The sequence below is a fragment of the Pipistrellus hanaki genome (assembly GCF_964339955.1).
Source record: "Pipistrellus hanaki genome assembly, chromosome: 9".
Lineage (NCBI taxonomy): Eukaryota > Metazoa > Chordata > Mammalia > Chiroptera > Vespertilionidae > Pipistrellus > Pipistrellus hanaki.
In genome coordinates this window covers 31,818,237-31,830,251 of record NC_140511.1, presented here as the reverse complement: position 1 = coordinate 31,830,251, position 12,015 = coordinate 31,818,237, and the positions used below count along the sequence as shown (strand labels likewise).

At 42.6% G+C, this 12,015-nt stretch overlaps 1 protein-coding gene across 4 annotated transcripts in view; it reads right to left on the bottom strand.

Moving 5' to 3' along the window:
* The window catches only part of RAB38 (RAB38, member RAS oncogene family), a 452,769-nt gene that overhangs the window by 243,265 nt on the left and 197,489 nt on the right, over positions 1–12,015 (bottom strand). Inside the window, exon 9 of one of the 4 annotated variants that reach the window (XM_084895230.1) lies at positions 6,752–7,664. The exons of 2 other annotated variants lie outside the window; for them this stretch is intronic. In XM_084895230.1, the coding sequence (XP_084751356.1) occupies positions 7,512–7,664 (153 nt within the window). In that variant the 3' untranslated portion in view covers positions 6,752–7,511. Of the gene's footprint in view, positions 1–6,751; positions 7,665–8,901; positions 9,146–12,015 lie in introns of those variants that run through there. One more of the 4 variants, XM_084895231.1, reaches the window with a different exon arrangement.

The following is a 12,015-nucleotide window of genomic DNA, read 5'->3' as shown; positions in this document are numbered from 1 at the left end:
TTCCTCTCTGTAAAAAAAATAATAAAATATTTTTTTAAAAGTTAAAAATATTTTATTGATTTCAGAGAGGAAGGAAGATGGAAAGATAGAAACATCAATGATGAGAGAGAATCATTGATTGGCTGCCTTCTGCACCCCCCACATGGGGGATCAAGCCCATAACCCGGCATGTACCCCGACCAGGAATTGAACCATAACCTCCTGGCCCATAGATCACTACTCAACCATTGAGCCATGCTGGACAGGCTAGATCTATCACTTTACAAAAAATGAAATCCTCTGATGAGCCCAATATGGTCAGAAGGGCAGAATCACTGTTTATTTTAGAAGCTCTGCCAGAATCACATGATGCATTTGGATACCCATTTTCTATCATCCTGGTTTCTTTTACCCTGAACCGAGCGATAACCATGATGAAATCAAGTGATGTTTGGAAAAAATGTGATAAAAGACCTAAGCAAAAAATAACTATTAACATTAATTACAATAATAAAAATGAAGAATGTTATGTAGTAGAAACAGAAACAACCATCTTTTTTTGATCCATAAATGTTTTGCCTATCTTGTTAACCCACTCCGGTTCCCCAAGGAGATAGCAAACTTAAAGAGCAGGCACCCATGACTTGTATTCATCATGTTTCCATGACAACAGCTATCACAGAGAAAAGAAAGAAACTAACATATATTAAGCACTGGGCATTTTAGTAAAAACCTTGACATGTGATCTATTTCATGCACCAAACACAGCAACCTTGCTCAGAGCAGTCACTTGATAACTGTTTGATTAAGAAGTTCAATGAATACAAATTGCTGTTACACATTTGGCATAAGGTAACTTCAAGACAAAATAGAAAGCATTATATTGTATTACACGTAATAGCAACTCACATTTGGAACAAAAATACTTTATAAAGTCTCCTTTAACTCTTTTGAAAGAAAAATTTTGTTCTAATAGAAAGTACAATCAGTTTCAGTTGGGATTTTGAATTTTGGAGTCTGATGTTTACCGCTATAGTTTCAATGGGTACAATGCACTTAGGGATATACTAAGGCCTCTGCCTAGGTATTAATATCAAATACATTAATATCAATAATATTAATACTGATTCTGAAAGTCAAGCAAATTGAACAAAGTAAGTTGGTTTGTTGAAATAGAAAATCTCAGGCTTTTCACTGTAGTGTCACAGGCATACACACTTCTGAGGGGCCTTTGCCCTCATCTTTGAGAGTTACAGACTTAGCCCATCACTGCTTCTGCCCTTTTTATCCAGATGTCTAAGGATCCTTTCTCTTCCAATATTGGGGAGTTTTCTGGTGCTTGGGGGGCATATAAATCCAAGGACATTTTCATACAGAAGCACCACAGATGAAGTTGAATTTAAACACTTGAATTATTCTAGTTCCATTATCTGAGAGTCATGAATTCGGAAATGATGATTAACCAGGCAGATGACAGCAGTGGTAAATGTACCTCCTAAGACTCCTTCCTATGGAACAGAAGCAAGACCATATCCCATGGCAGGGCTAAATAATGCATTGGAAAAACTCATACTGATTTCTCCTGTGGCTCCATTTTTCTCTTGTTGCAGCCTTATTATTATTTATTTACATACCATACATTTCACCCATTTAAAATATACCACTCAATGGATTTTAGTACACTTACAGTGTTGTGCGAGCACCACTGCAATCAATTTTAGAACATTTTCATCACCCCTCAAAAGAAACACATACCCTTCAGCAGTCACCCAATCCCCTCAAGCCTAGGTAACCAGTCATCTTCCTGTCTCTGGTCTTGGACAGGTGGCTCAGTTGGTCGGAGCAGCATCCTGTACACCAAAAAGACTGTGGGCTCAATTCCCTGTCAGGGTACATTCCTAGGTTATGAGTTTGATCCCCAGTCGGGGCACATATGAGAGGCAATCAATGTTTCTCTCTCATTTTTATCTCTTTCTTCTCTCTCTGTCTTTTCTCTCACTTCCTCTCTCGCTCAAAATAAATAAACTTATTCTTGGGTGAGGATTAAAAAGAAGAAAGAAGAAAAAAAAGAAAAACAAGCAAAAACTCATAGACAGAGTATGGTGGTTACCAGAGGGTAAGGGGTCGGGGAGAGTAAAGAATAAAGGGGGGCAAATATATGGTGACAGAATATGATTTGACTTAGGTTGTTGGGCACACAATGCAATGCACAGAACATGTATCACAGAAATAGACACTTGAAAACTATATGATCTTATTAATCTATGTCACCAACACATATAATTTAAAACTTTTAATTTTTTTTGTGTGTGTGTGTGAAATGAGTTATGCAAATGTGGGAAGTAATTTTCATTTCTTATAGAGATGTAAAGACTGCAAGGCTGTGCCATTGTGCTGATCCTTGAAGAATGAATAGAATTTCCAGGCCAAAAAAAAAATGGGGGGGGGGGAGCTGAACAAAAAGTCTAGTGTGGCCAAATCACAGTGTTGGGATGTCAGAAAGAAAATGGTAGGAACATAGTCTATTTCCTTAAACATGATTGGGGCTGCAGTCTCCACCTCTAGAAACAAATTCTGTTTCCAGAAGAGATCTATCTCTTGGTTTGAACATTTGACTTCTCTCTTAGTACTTGGTGAATTGTTTACATGTTTGAGTCTCCTTTCTGATCATAACACCTTAAGACCTGAGAACATGACTTAGTCTCCATGGCAGTGCCTAGCCAAGTGTTGGGAATATAGTAACTACTCAACAAATACTTAGTGGGGGAGTAAAGAGATCTGTGAATCAATGAATATTCACTCTGACGACTGAACAAATCACACTTTTCTATAGTGGAAAAAGGTTAGAAGACACTTAGTTCTGACTTCACAATACATATCTCAGAACTACATTTCAGTGGATATTTAGGTGGGGGGAGTAGATTAGAGATTCCATTGGAATAAAAGTTATTGTTCAGATGCACTGTTGTTGTTTTTTAATATATTTTATAGATTTTTTTTACAGAGAGGAAGGGAGAGAGCTAGTTAGAAACATCGATGAGAGAGAGTCATCGATCAGCTGCCTCTTGCACACCCCCTACTGGGGATATGCCTGCAACCAAGGTACATGCCCTTGACCGGAATCAAACCAGGGGCCCTTCAGTCCCCAAGCCGACGCTCTATCGCACATGTGTCAAACACAAGGCCCACGGGCCAAATCCAGCCCGCCAGGCCTTGCAATGTGGCCCGCACCGCGCTGTCATCACTGCACTCCGCTGTCAGTTTATGACATTGTCAGTTTATGACTGTTCAGTAAACCATTCGGCCCGCGATTTAGGCTGGATTTTAGATTTTGGCCCCTTCTCTGATTGAGTTCGACACCCCTACTCTATCCATTGAGCCAAACCGGTCCCGGCCAGATGCACTGTTTTAAGTACTACTGACAGTTGAAGCTCATTCAAAAATGAAAAGCTCTTCACTGGGAGGTGATCTTTGGAAGCAAGGATAGAGGAGTAGTGAGACAGGGAAGGAAATCCCAGTGGGGACATCTGAGTCTACAGAGCAAGCCTTAGATTATCCTACCAGAGGGGCAAGGAAGCTGGACTTTACTGATTTATGTCAGTTTTAGATGTGACTGCTCTTGGAGGTGTTAACTTTATAGCACTCTGACCTGTCCAGCATGCAAGACAAATACACTCTACGCATTCAGAGAAAGCTTTTAGCCGTATGCTGAGAGGATACAGACATTTCTTCTGCTAATGTCTAGTGCACACTTTGGACTTTCTTTGCTTTCACCAGTATTTTTTATTTTTAAGGAAGTCACTAGGGGAGGCATGGGAGAGGGGAGAGAGAGAGATTGAGATTACAAAGGATACTTTGGTCCAAGCTACAGTCTCCACTGTTGTACTTACCTTGAGACCATAATTGAGATTTACCATTTCCATGCTTTACCACTTCTATTTCTTGGCCAATCTGCTTCTAGTCTAGGTTCATCGCTGGTGCAATAATGTAGTCTTTTATCCCTGAGCGTTTGAGTCTCAAGTTAACTGTCCTCCTTGTAACCCAGTTACTTATCCTCATAGAAGTTGTTGTTGCAGTTACCTTTTAGGTTCTCACCAGGCCTGGAAGCATCAAGAGGTGCCCCACTGAGTCCCATGATTTGCAGACATACTCCTCCCAGCTCCATTATTTAGCAGCCACAGAAGATCCTCTTGGCAATCAGGATGAACGGCCTTTGCCTGCAGAGTAACTGTCTGCTCTCACTCATGGCCTGTGGGCATGGGCAGCCAACAATAACCAGGTGGCAGCTAAAGCTGTGGATTTAGTGGAACCCTTCCTGTGTCCCCTGGCAGAACTTTCTAAGCCTCCAACTCCCTCGATCCTGAAGTTATAAAAAGGGGGAGCTCACTTTCTTCAGTGAATTAGTAAAAGTGGTATTGGGGGGTAGGGAGATGGGCATCATGCCTACTTCCACTTCATGAAGCTAGCTTATCCAGGACACAAAACTAAAAAGAACTAAAAACAAAAACAAACAAACAAAAAACACACAACAGCATTTAATAGAACCACATCTTCAGCCTTAATCATGAGGATGTCATTCTAAGTGAAAAACAGCAACACAGTTACTATGTCAGACCTGGTCTACCGAGAACAGTCACCCCTGAGCTTCTCACGGAGGCTGGTGTCCCTCTTTTCCGGGCGCTCCTTATTGCTTCAGGAAAGGTAGTGTCTTTTGGTCTCTCCTGGGGAACATAATTAGCTGGTAATTCCTCTGGCATCACAACATAAACACAGTGTAACATATCCACCCCTCAGGAGAACTCAGAGCTCTTCTCCAATACTTTGAAGTAGTTCTGGCATCTGTACACCATTCATTTTAAGCCAACATTGTTTCCAAGCTTTAATAGCTATTCCAGTAGCACATTGGGATCAGCTCCAAGGGTACTTGTCAGACTGTTAAAAATTAACTCATGAAAGAGTATTTTCATAGAAAAATATTTTTTGTTATTTGGCCTTAACATTCTGTCATCCCTTATCCAGCATCTCAAGATCAGTTTCTTAGAAATGTTCTCAGAGTCCTACTAGTTCTTACCAGCCAGGTTCTATAGTGCACTTGATTAATGAATAATCCATTTCATCCTGCAGCATAGGTCATGCCTTTCTGCTCAGGTCATGCTGAGAATTGACTCCAGTTATTTGTCCAGAAGCACTGAGGGAGATGGGAGTAGAACTTAAGAAGTTTAAGCATCACCACTTATCAAACTTCCTACTGAGGAGGGGCTCTTAGGAGTCTATTGGCTGTCTTCGTAAGAGCACGTACCCAAATATCTCCTCTGCTTCAGAGTCCAACTCCTTCCTGAAAAGGATCCTGATTTTAATAGATAAGACTTACTGGCTTTGTGAACTCAACCTCCTATACTCAACCACTCTGCTTCTCTGGAAGTGAAATCTCAAATGGGGTTTTCAGCATGCTCTATCCTGCAGCTACAGAAAAGGAGGGTTATTTTTATTATTGGTTGGAGGTTTTCAAGCTTTCCCCTCAAATCCTGAATTGAATGTTGGCTGACCAAGCCTGTAATATGTTTTTCCTAAAAAATTTCTATGGAGGTTCACTAACTCCACAATCCCATATATTTTAAACACAAGAGTAATAGAATTCCTCCATCTATAGTCTATCCCTGATAAGAGGAGTCTTAGTAATTATGGGGCTACATTTTGTCAGGGATCAGCCCCATGCCATTACGCACCAGCAAGGGGGTCCTCGCTAGCACCTGAGTGGTGCTTGGTTCATTTCAAGAAGCTGGTATTGAGGAGTTCCTTCTTAGGCCAACTCTGTTCCAACTAACTTAGGCGGGGCTTGGGTTCCCCCATAAGACACTGAACAAGGATTTAAGAGAAAGTTGTTTTGGAAGTGAACCCAGAAAATGCCAGTAGAGGAGTGGGGGAGTGATGACAGAAAGGAAGCTAATAAAGGATGAGCAGGATAGAAGGTTTCCCCTGTGGGAACCAGGAACTTATTACCATTGGGAAGTTCTGAGACACCGCTTAGCTCATACTTCAGGATCGTCTTTCCTGAGAGACAAAGACCTAGGGTGTTTATTCCAGAATTCCTGCTGTTATAGGTTGAGGGCTGCTTCTGGAGATATGAACTTTCTGGAACTTCTGGTCAACCTGCCTTAGAGATCAGATGCTCCAGAGATCAGAGAATGCACGCAGGAAAAGGTCACACACACAATAAGAAGCTGTGTGGTTGGTGCTTATGGAAACAGTGAAGGCCACAATAATCTGGGTAGGAAACACCAAAACATCTGTTTCAAAAGATAAAACTCCTATTGAGTTTATGATGAACATAATGGAAAATAATGCCATTAAACTGTAGTAGCTACCTGTAGCATATCAGCACCACAGACATTGAGTAAAGCAAGATATCACCATGCATATTTTAGCTGTGTGTGTGTGTGTGTGTGTGTGTGTGTGTGTTAACTGGTATGGCATCTTTCTTGATCAGATTATCTCAGGCTATATTTCTCTGCTTAATCACAGAAATTTGTATATACTACTTACTTTCTTGGCCTAAATGTTGATATGAACAGTAGGTATAGATAGAATGACTCATCTCTGTTTTAATAGTGCCCAGCAGTTCCTTTAAATGCTCAAGTCCCATCTCCTGTTTAAAACAGAATTTTAGAAATGAGTCTTAAGAACCATGGATACCCAATCCCCCAAAATATTCACAATACTAAGAAACTTGGAGCATTCTCAGAAATAAGGAAATGGAGTCTCAGAGCATTCTCAGAAATAAGGAAACGGAGTCCGTTCATGTTTTATTTTTCACTTGTGAAAATATATACAATATACATTACATGTACAGAGTCCCACAGCATGAGTCGGAGAAAGCTAACAAAAGGGCACAAACAGAGGCCAGATCTTTTTCATACATTTTCCAGTTAAACCCATTTTCGGGGCATGGCAAGTGACCATAAAAGCAACAACAGCACAGGAAGCCCGTGTGCATGACTCCGACAAGCTAAATCAGAGAAAACTCCTGGGTCTGCTGGGAATGGAGGTCATGTCTGGAGAAAAGACCATTTCAGAGCAGCAGAGAACATATTCAAGTCTGGGCAAAGATACCAGCGGCAAAACCAAAGCCAGTGCTCGACTTGCCAGCGAGTCTGGCCTTCTCCCCTTTCTCTTGAAAACCTGAGGCCTTGGCTGATGCAAAGAAGCAAATAGCACAGCCCAATCTCCTCCTGCAGAATGGTGGTCAGCTACCAGACACAATTTTTTTTAACACACAGTAAATATTCTAAATGCTTGTAAACACAGTTGCAGATGCTGAATGGCAGCAGGGGAGAGGTCGGGGGAGGGGGGGAAGCAGACATTAAAAACATGTTTGCTATTTCTCTCATACAGGAAAGACAGAGGCATGGATCTTTGGCGTGTCACATGTGTGTCCCTATCATGACATTTTCCCAAAGTGGTAAGAGCTGAGGCATGAGGCACCATGTCTGAGAGGATGGGGTGGTGGGCAGCATGTGCCAGCATAGAGCTCACTAGGACCTGGCGCAGCCGGAGCAGCTGACCGCCCTGGGCGGCGTGAGGTGCGGCTTCACGATGTCGGGCTCGATGGACTCCATCAGCTCGCTCTCGTTGGCAAGGATGTGCTTCACCAGGCACCGGGAGGCTTCATCGATGTTTATGTTTTCCTGCAGGGAAAAAACAAAACAAAGCAGCTTTTCTTACTCTGTGTTCCGGATGATGCCAGAGGGAGCAGAGACCTTTACGTGACAGAGGGGCAGCATTTTGGGCAACTCGTTTAAACATCCCTTCCCATAGGCTGCCCATGCGTCCTCTTTCTAGTTCCTTCACTTCCAATGTATTCCTTCAAAGCGCTTTGCTTTTTAGGCCTTCACAGAGGTGAACATGTTTATTTTGGTCTGTCAGGCAGGAGAAATAGTGTTTCATAGGCTCACTTAGTAGGTTGAATGTAAGTTAGAGGGCAGTTTCCTTATTTTTCACATACTCTTACACTATAACAAAAATATTGCAAAATACTTACTTCAGTGTACCAAACACAAAATCATGATCTTCAGTGAAGTCAAATCTGGCTGTTTTTATCACAATTTTTAGAACTTCTCTGATGTGTTTCCTCATATTCAATGTAAGCAGCTAAGGACTTCCTGGTCAAATTGTTTTACTCTAAAACCTCATCCAATCTGAAGTATAACTACTTATCCCTAATTTGTGAATGTATGTAAAAGTTGTTGATATACAGGGTGTCCCCCCCAAAAAAATGTATAGACACTTTGACAGCTGATAGATCAATTTTGAAAATGATATGTATTTTAATCAACACTGCCTTTATAATTACTCAAAGTGTGAATATACATTTTTGGTGGACACACGGCATTTTTAGATCACTGACTGAAGTCATATTTCATGGAAAATGTAAGAGGCAGTGATTGCTTCCAAATGCTATTTATGACTAATGCCTAATGGCCACAAATCTAAAACAAGGTTAAGTTCCGATTGCTTTTTGTGCATTTCTGGAATGTGTTCTTGTCTTTTTACAAGACCAGTATTCATGTCTCTGAGCCTCCCCTTTCCTCATCTATACAATCATCTTCATAATATTTACCTATCACTCAATAAAATAAAAAGTTGTTTCCCTTCACTGGGTGCAGTGATCATGGGTACTTTCACAGTGTGAACATGCTGGGTAGTTTGTATACATAATCTCTTAAAAGCCCTGGGTTTGTTTTCTGTTCTTAGTGATTCTGCTGTTATTGTTAGGGTAGAAGTGGGGAGGGGGGGCCTTGAGCTCAGGTACCTGCCTCATGCTGGGGAAGCTGGTCCATAGAACACAGCTGCCTTCTGCCCTCTTCTCTGTTGTGCAGGTCCCCAGGCCTTCAGGTCAGGCCAATGCGTGGCATGCTTCCTGGCACTCTCCCTCTTCCTGGTGTCATGCCCACAGGTCACACTTGAATGATCTGCTCCCAGATAGTAATCTCTCCAAGGGAATGGCACACCCAGCTCAATGCTTTGCCCATGAGTCCAGTCACTTGTTGATGTGACCATTTGGAAGCCAGGACCAGGTCCTTTAATGTCTCAGATGCAAGGACAGTGGGGAGTGCACGTAGTCTGACTTAGTCTTCCAGGCCTTGGCTTCCTGGGCCAACACATCTCCCTAAAGAAGAGCCATGTTCGGGAGGTTATGGGGAGCTTGCCCAGCCATTGCTACACCAATACTTTAGTGTCCGGTTAAATATTGCTTGTGTGTTGGGGGAGGAGACAACAAAATCCTTCCCCAAACATCAACCATGTGTTATTATCACATCAGTTTATGGAAAATAAAACTGAAGGTTAGAGAGATTAAGAAAATTCCCCAAGATCACATAGTTGGAGGGCCATAACTCAGACCCAGGCTTTTTGTCATCAAAGCCTGGGTCTTACTAAGCCATATTCCTTTTCAAGATTGTTTCAAAGATCAAGTGTAATAACAAGTAAAAAGTTTTTACCCCAGTATTAGGCCCAAAAGAGGCTAAATGAACCTTAATTCCTTTCTTCTTCATATGTTAGAAAAAACAAAACACAAAAAAACCTGTTTCTATGACAGGAAAATCTAGTTTTAAGCATTAAAAAGGGCCCTCCTTCATGTACAATATAAGTTAGTTTTGGTAGTCATATTTTTTAAACCTCCCCTCACATCTAACATGCCAGTTAAATGGGGTTTTCTTTCTATCAATATGCAAAGTGGCAAAATCTATTGTAATAACGTGGAGAGTAAAATGCTGGTGTAGACAAATCAATACAAATCTATCATCATTATGAGAAAAACAACTAAACCTAAGCCAAATTAATGGCAGCCTCGACAGTTACTCCAGTAAAAGATAAGATGAAACTGATGGATTAACACCCGGAATAAAGGCTAGTTGGTGTCAGGACTAGGACATGGGGCCATGTCTAGTTCCATCAGAGCCTGCTTTCAGACTGTATATAGGAGCAAAGTGGCAGTTCATGGGGACTGAGCCACATTCATTCATTCAATTAACATTCTTTAAATTCCCACTAAGTACTAGACATACAAAGAAAAGCGCAATAAAAGAATCCCTGTCTTTAACTGAGCTTCTACACTATCAAGGATTAGGTAAACAGAAGAGTAAGGTTGGAAATGGCATCTTGAGCCAGACACTGTAGAGGCTTGGATCCTAAGTTGGCCAGGTAGTCACTGAGGTTGTTCTGCAGGTGACGTGTCAATAAACACAATATACTACAAATCCATTACCAGACAAAACTATACGACGCTTAGCACTCTGTTTTATCCCTTCATCTATCAGTAACTATTTTATAAATAGCTCTCATGTGGACCGTGGTGCTGTCTGCTATAGTATATTCCTATGTCATATTAGAGATTTCAAGAGGAAGCCACGAAGAAAAGCAAACCCATTATATACCACTACACTTACTACATACAACCTACACGAAGGCATGGTGTACAGTGTTTAGAGCACAGGCCTGAAGTCAAACTCTTCTCTCAGCTCCCCCAGTTTCTTATTGTATAACCTTGGGCATATTCCTTTACCATTCCCTGTCTCAGCTTCCTCATCTGTAAAAAGGGAACTAGGAGATCTACTTTCAAGGTCATTGTAAGTTAATAATGTTAATACTTAGCACATGTGAAATGCTTAGACAAATACTTAGACAAGGGCATAGAGGATCCATTTAATAAATGTTATCTATATATTCTTCTCATTTAATAATCAGAAGAACACCATTATTCATGTGTTCTATTCCTTCATTTTGTAGCTGAGGACAGAGATTGGGGAGGGGTAAGTGGCTGGCCCCAAGACACACAATAGGAAGTGCGACTGCCAGCTATGAGCCCAGAGAGAAGAGTAAGCACTAACATTCACCATAAGCTTACTACAAAAAGCCAGGTGTATAGTGTTTAGAGCAGAGGCTCTGAGCCAGACCCTGTTTCAGCTCCCCCAAGATATGCACCGGGAAGGAGCCACATTGTCACTGATTTCAACACAGAACAGTCACATGGTCAGCCTGGAGACATGGAGAAAGAAGTTCCCCAAATAAAGGAACAGCATGGGCAGGAGATGTGTTTCCAGTATAAACAGGGAAGGAGCATGCAGGGAGGGCCTCAGGCAGGGCTGGTTCCTACTGCTAGTCCTCTTGTTCACCATGGAACTCACAGCCTAGACTAGGAGAGGGATAGCAGTACAGAACCAATTCCCACACTCTCTGTCCAAGGCCAGCATGATTCCTCCAACCTGGCCTGATAGAACTATAGGTTCAGACCTATTGGGTGGGCAATTATATTGCAACTAGAGGCCCAGCTCATGAAACCATGCGGGTAGGGTCCCTAGGGCCTAGCTTCCTTCAACCAGGGCCATCTTCTGCCTGTTCATCAGTCCCCAGGCCGAATGCCGCCTCTGCTGCTAGGCTGTCAGGCCTTTGGGATCATAAGCATATCCCCGGTTTTTCAGGTGCTCAGGCCTGCGGGAAAGCAGGAGCCAGCAACATCAACTCCATGCGCCTGGTGGGCTACTGATGGAATGCGCTGCCCGCTTGGGGCCGCTCACGCTGGCACTGCTACCCCTGCTATTGAGGCTTGAAGCGCCAACTGAAGCTACGGGGCACGCCGAGACCTACTCGCTCAGAGTATAAGTGGCCCCGAGTGGGCAGCGTGTTGCATCAGCAGCCGGCTCAACACATGCGCATGGAGTTGAAGTTGCTGGCACCTGCTTTCCCGCAGGCTTGAGCTCCAGAGCAGCAGATGAACCAGTAATCCCAATGGTCTGACAGCCAGCCCTGTACTCCCGCCCACTACCTGGATTCCTCTGTTCACCATTGCTGATTCATGGGACCCTGCGGGCAGGGATCAAGAGGTCAGCCATTCAGCCTGCTCACCAGTTCCCAGTCCCGCCCCGCCCCGCTGGTGGGCCTGCGGGGGGAGGGACAAAGAGGTACTCAATGCACTTCATAGTGACTGGTCATTTGGTCGTCATGGCCATCATGGACATTGGCTTTTTATATATATAGATG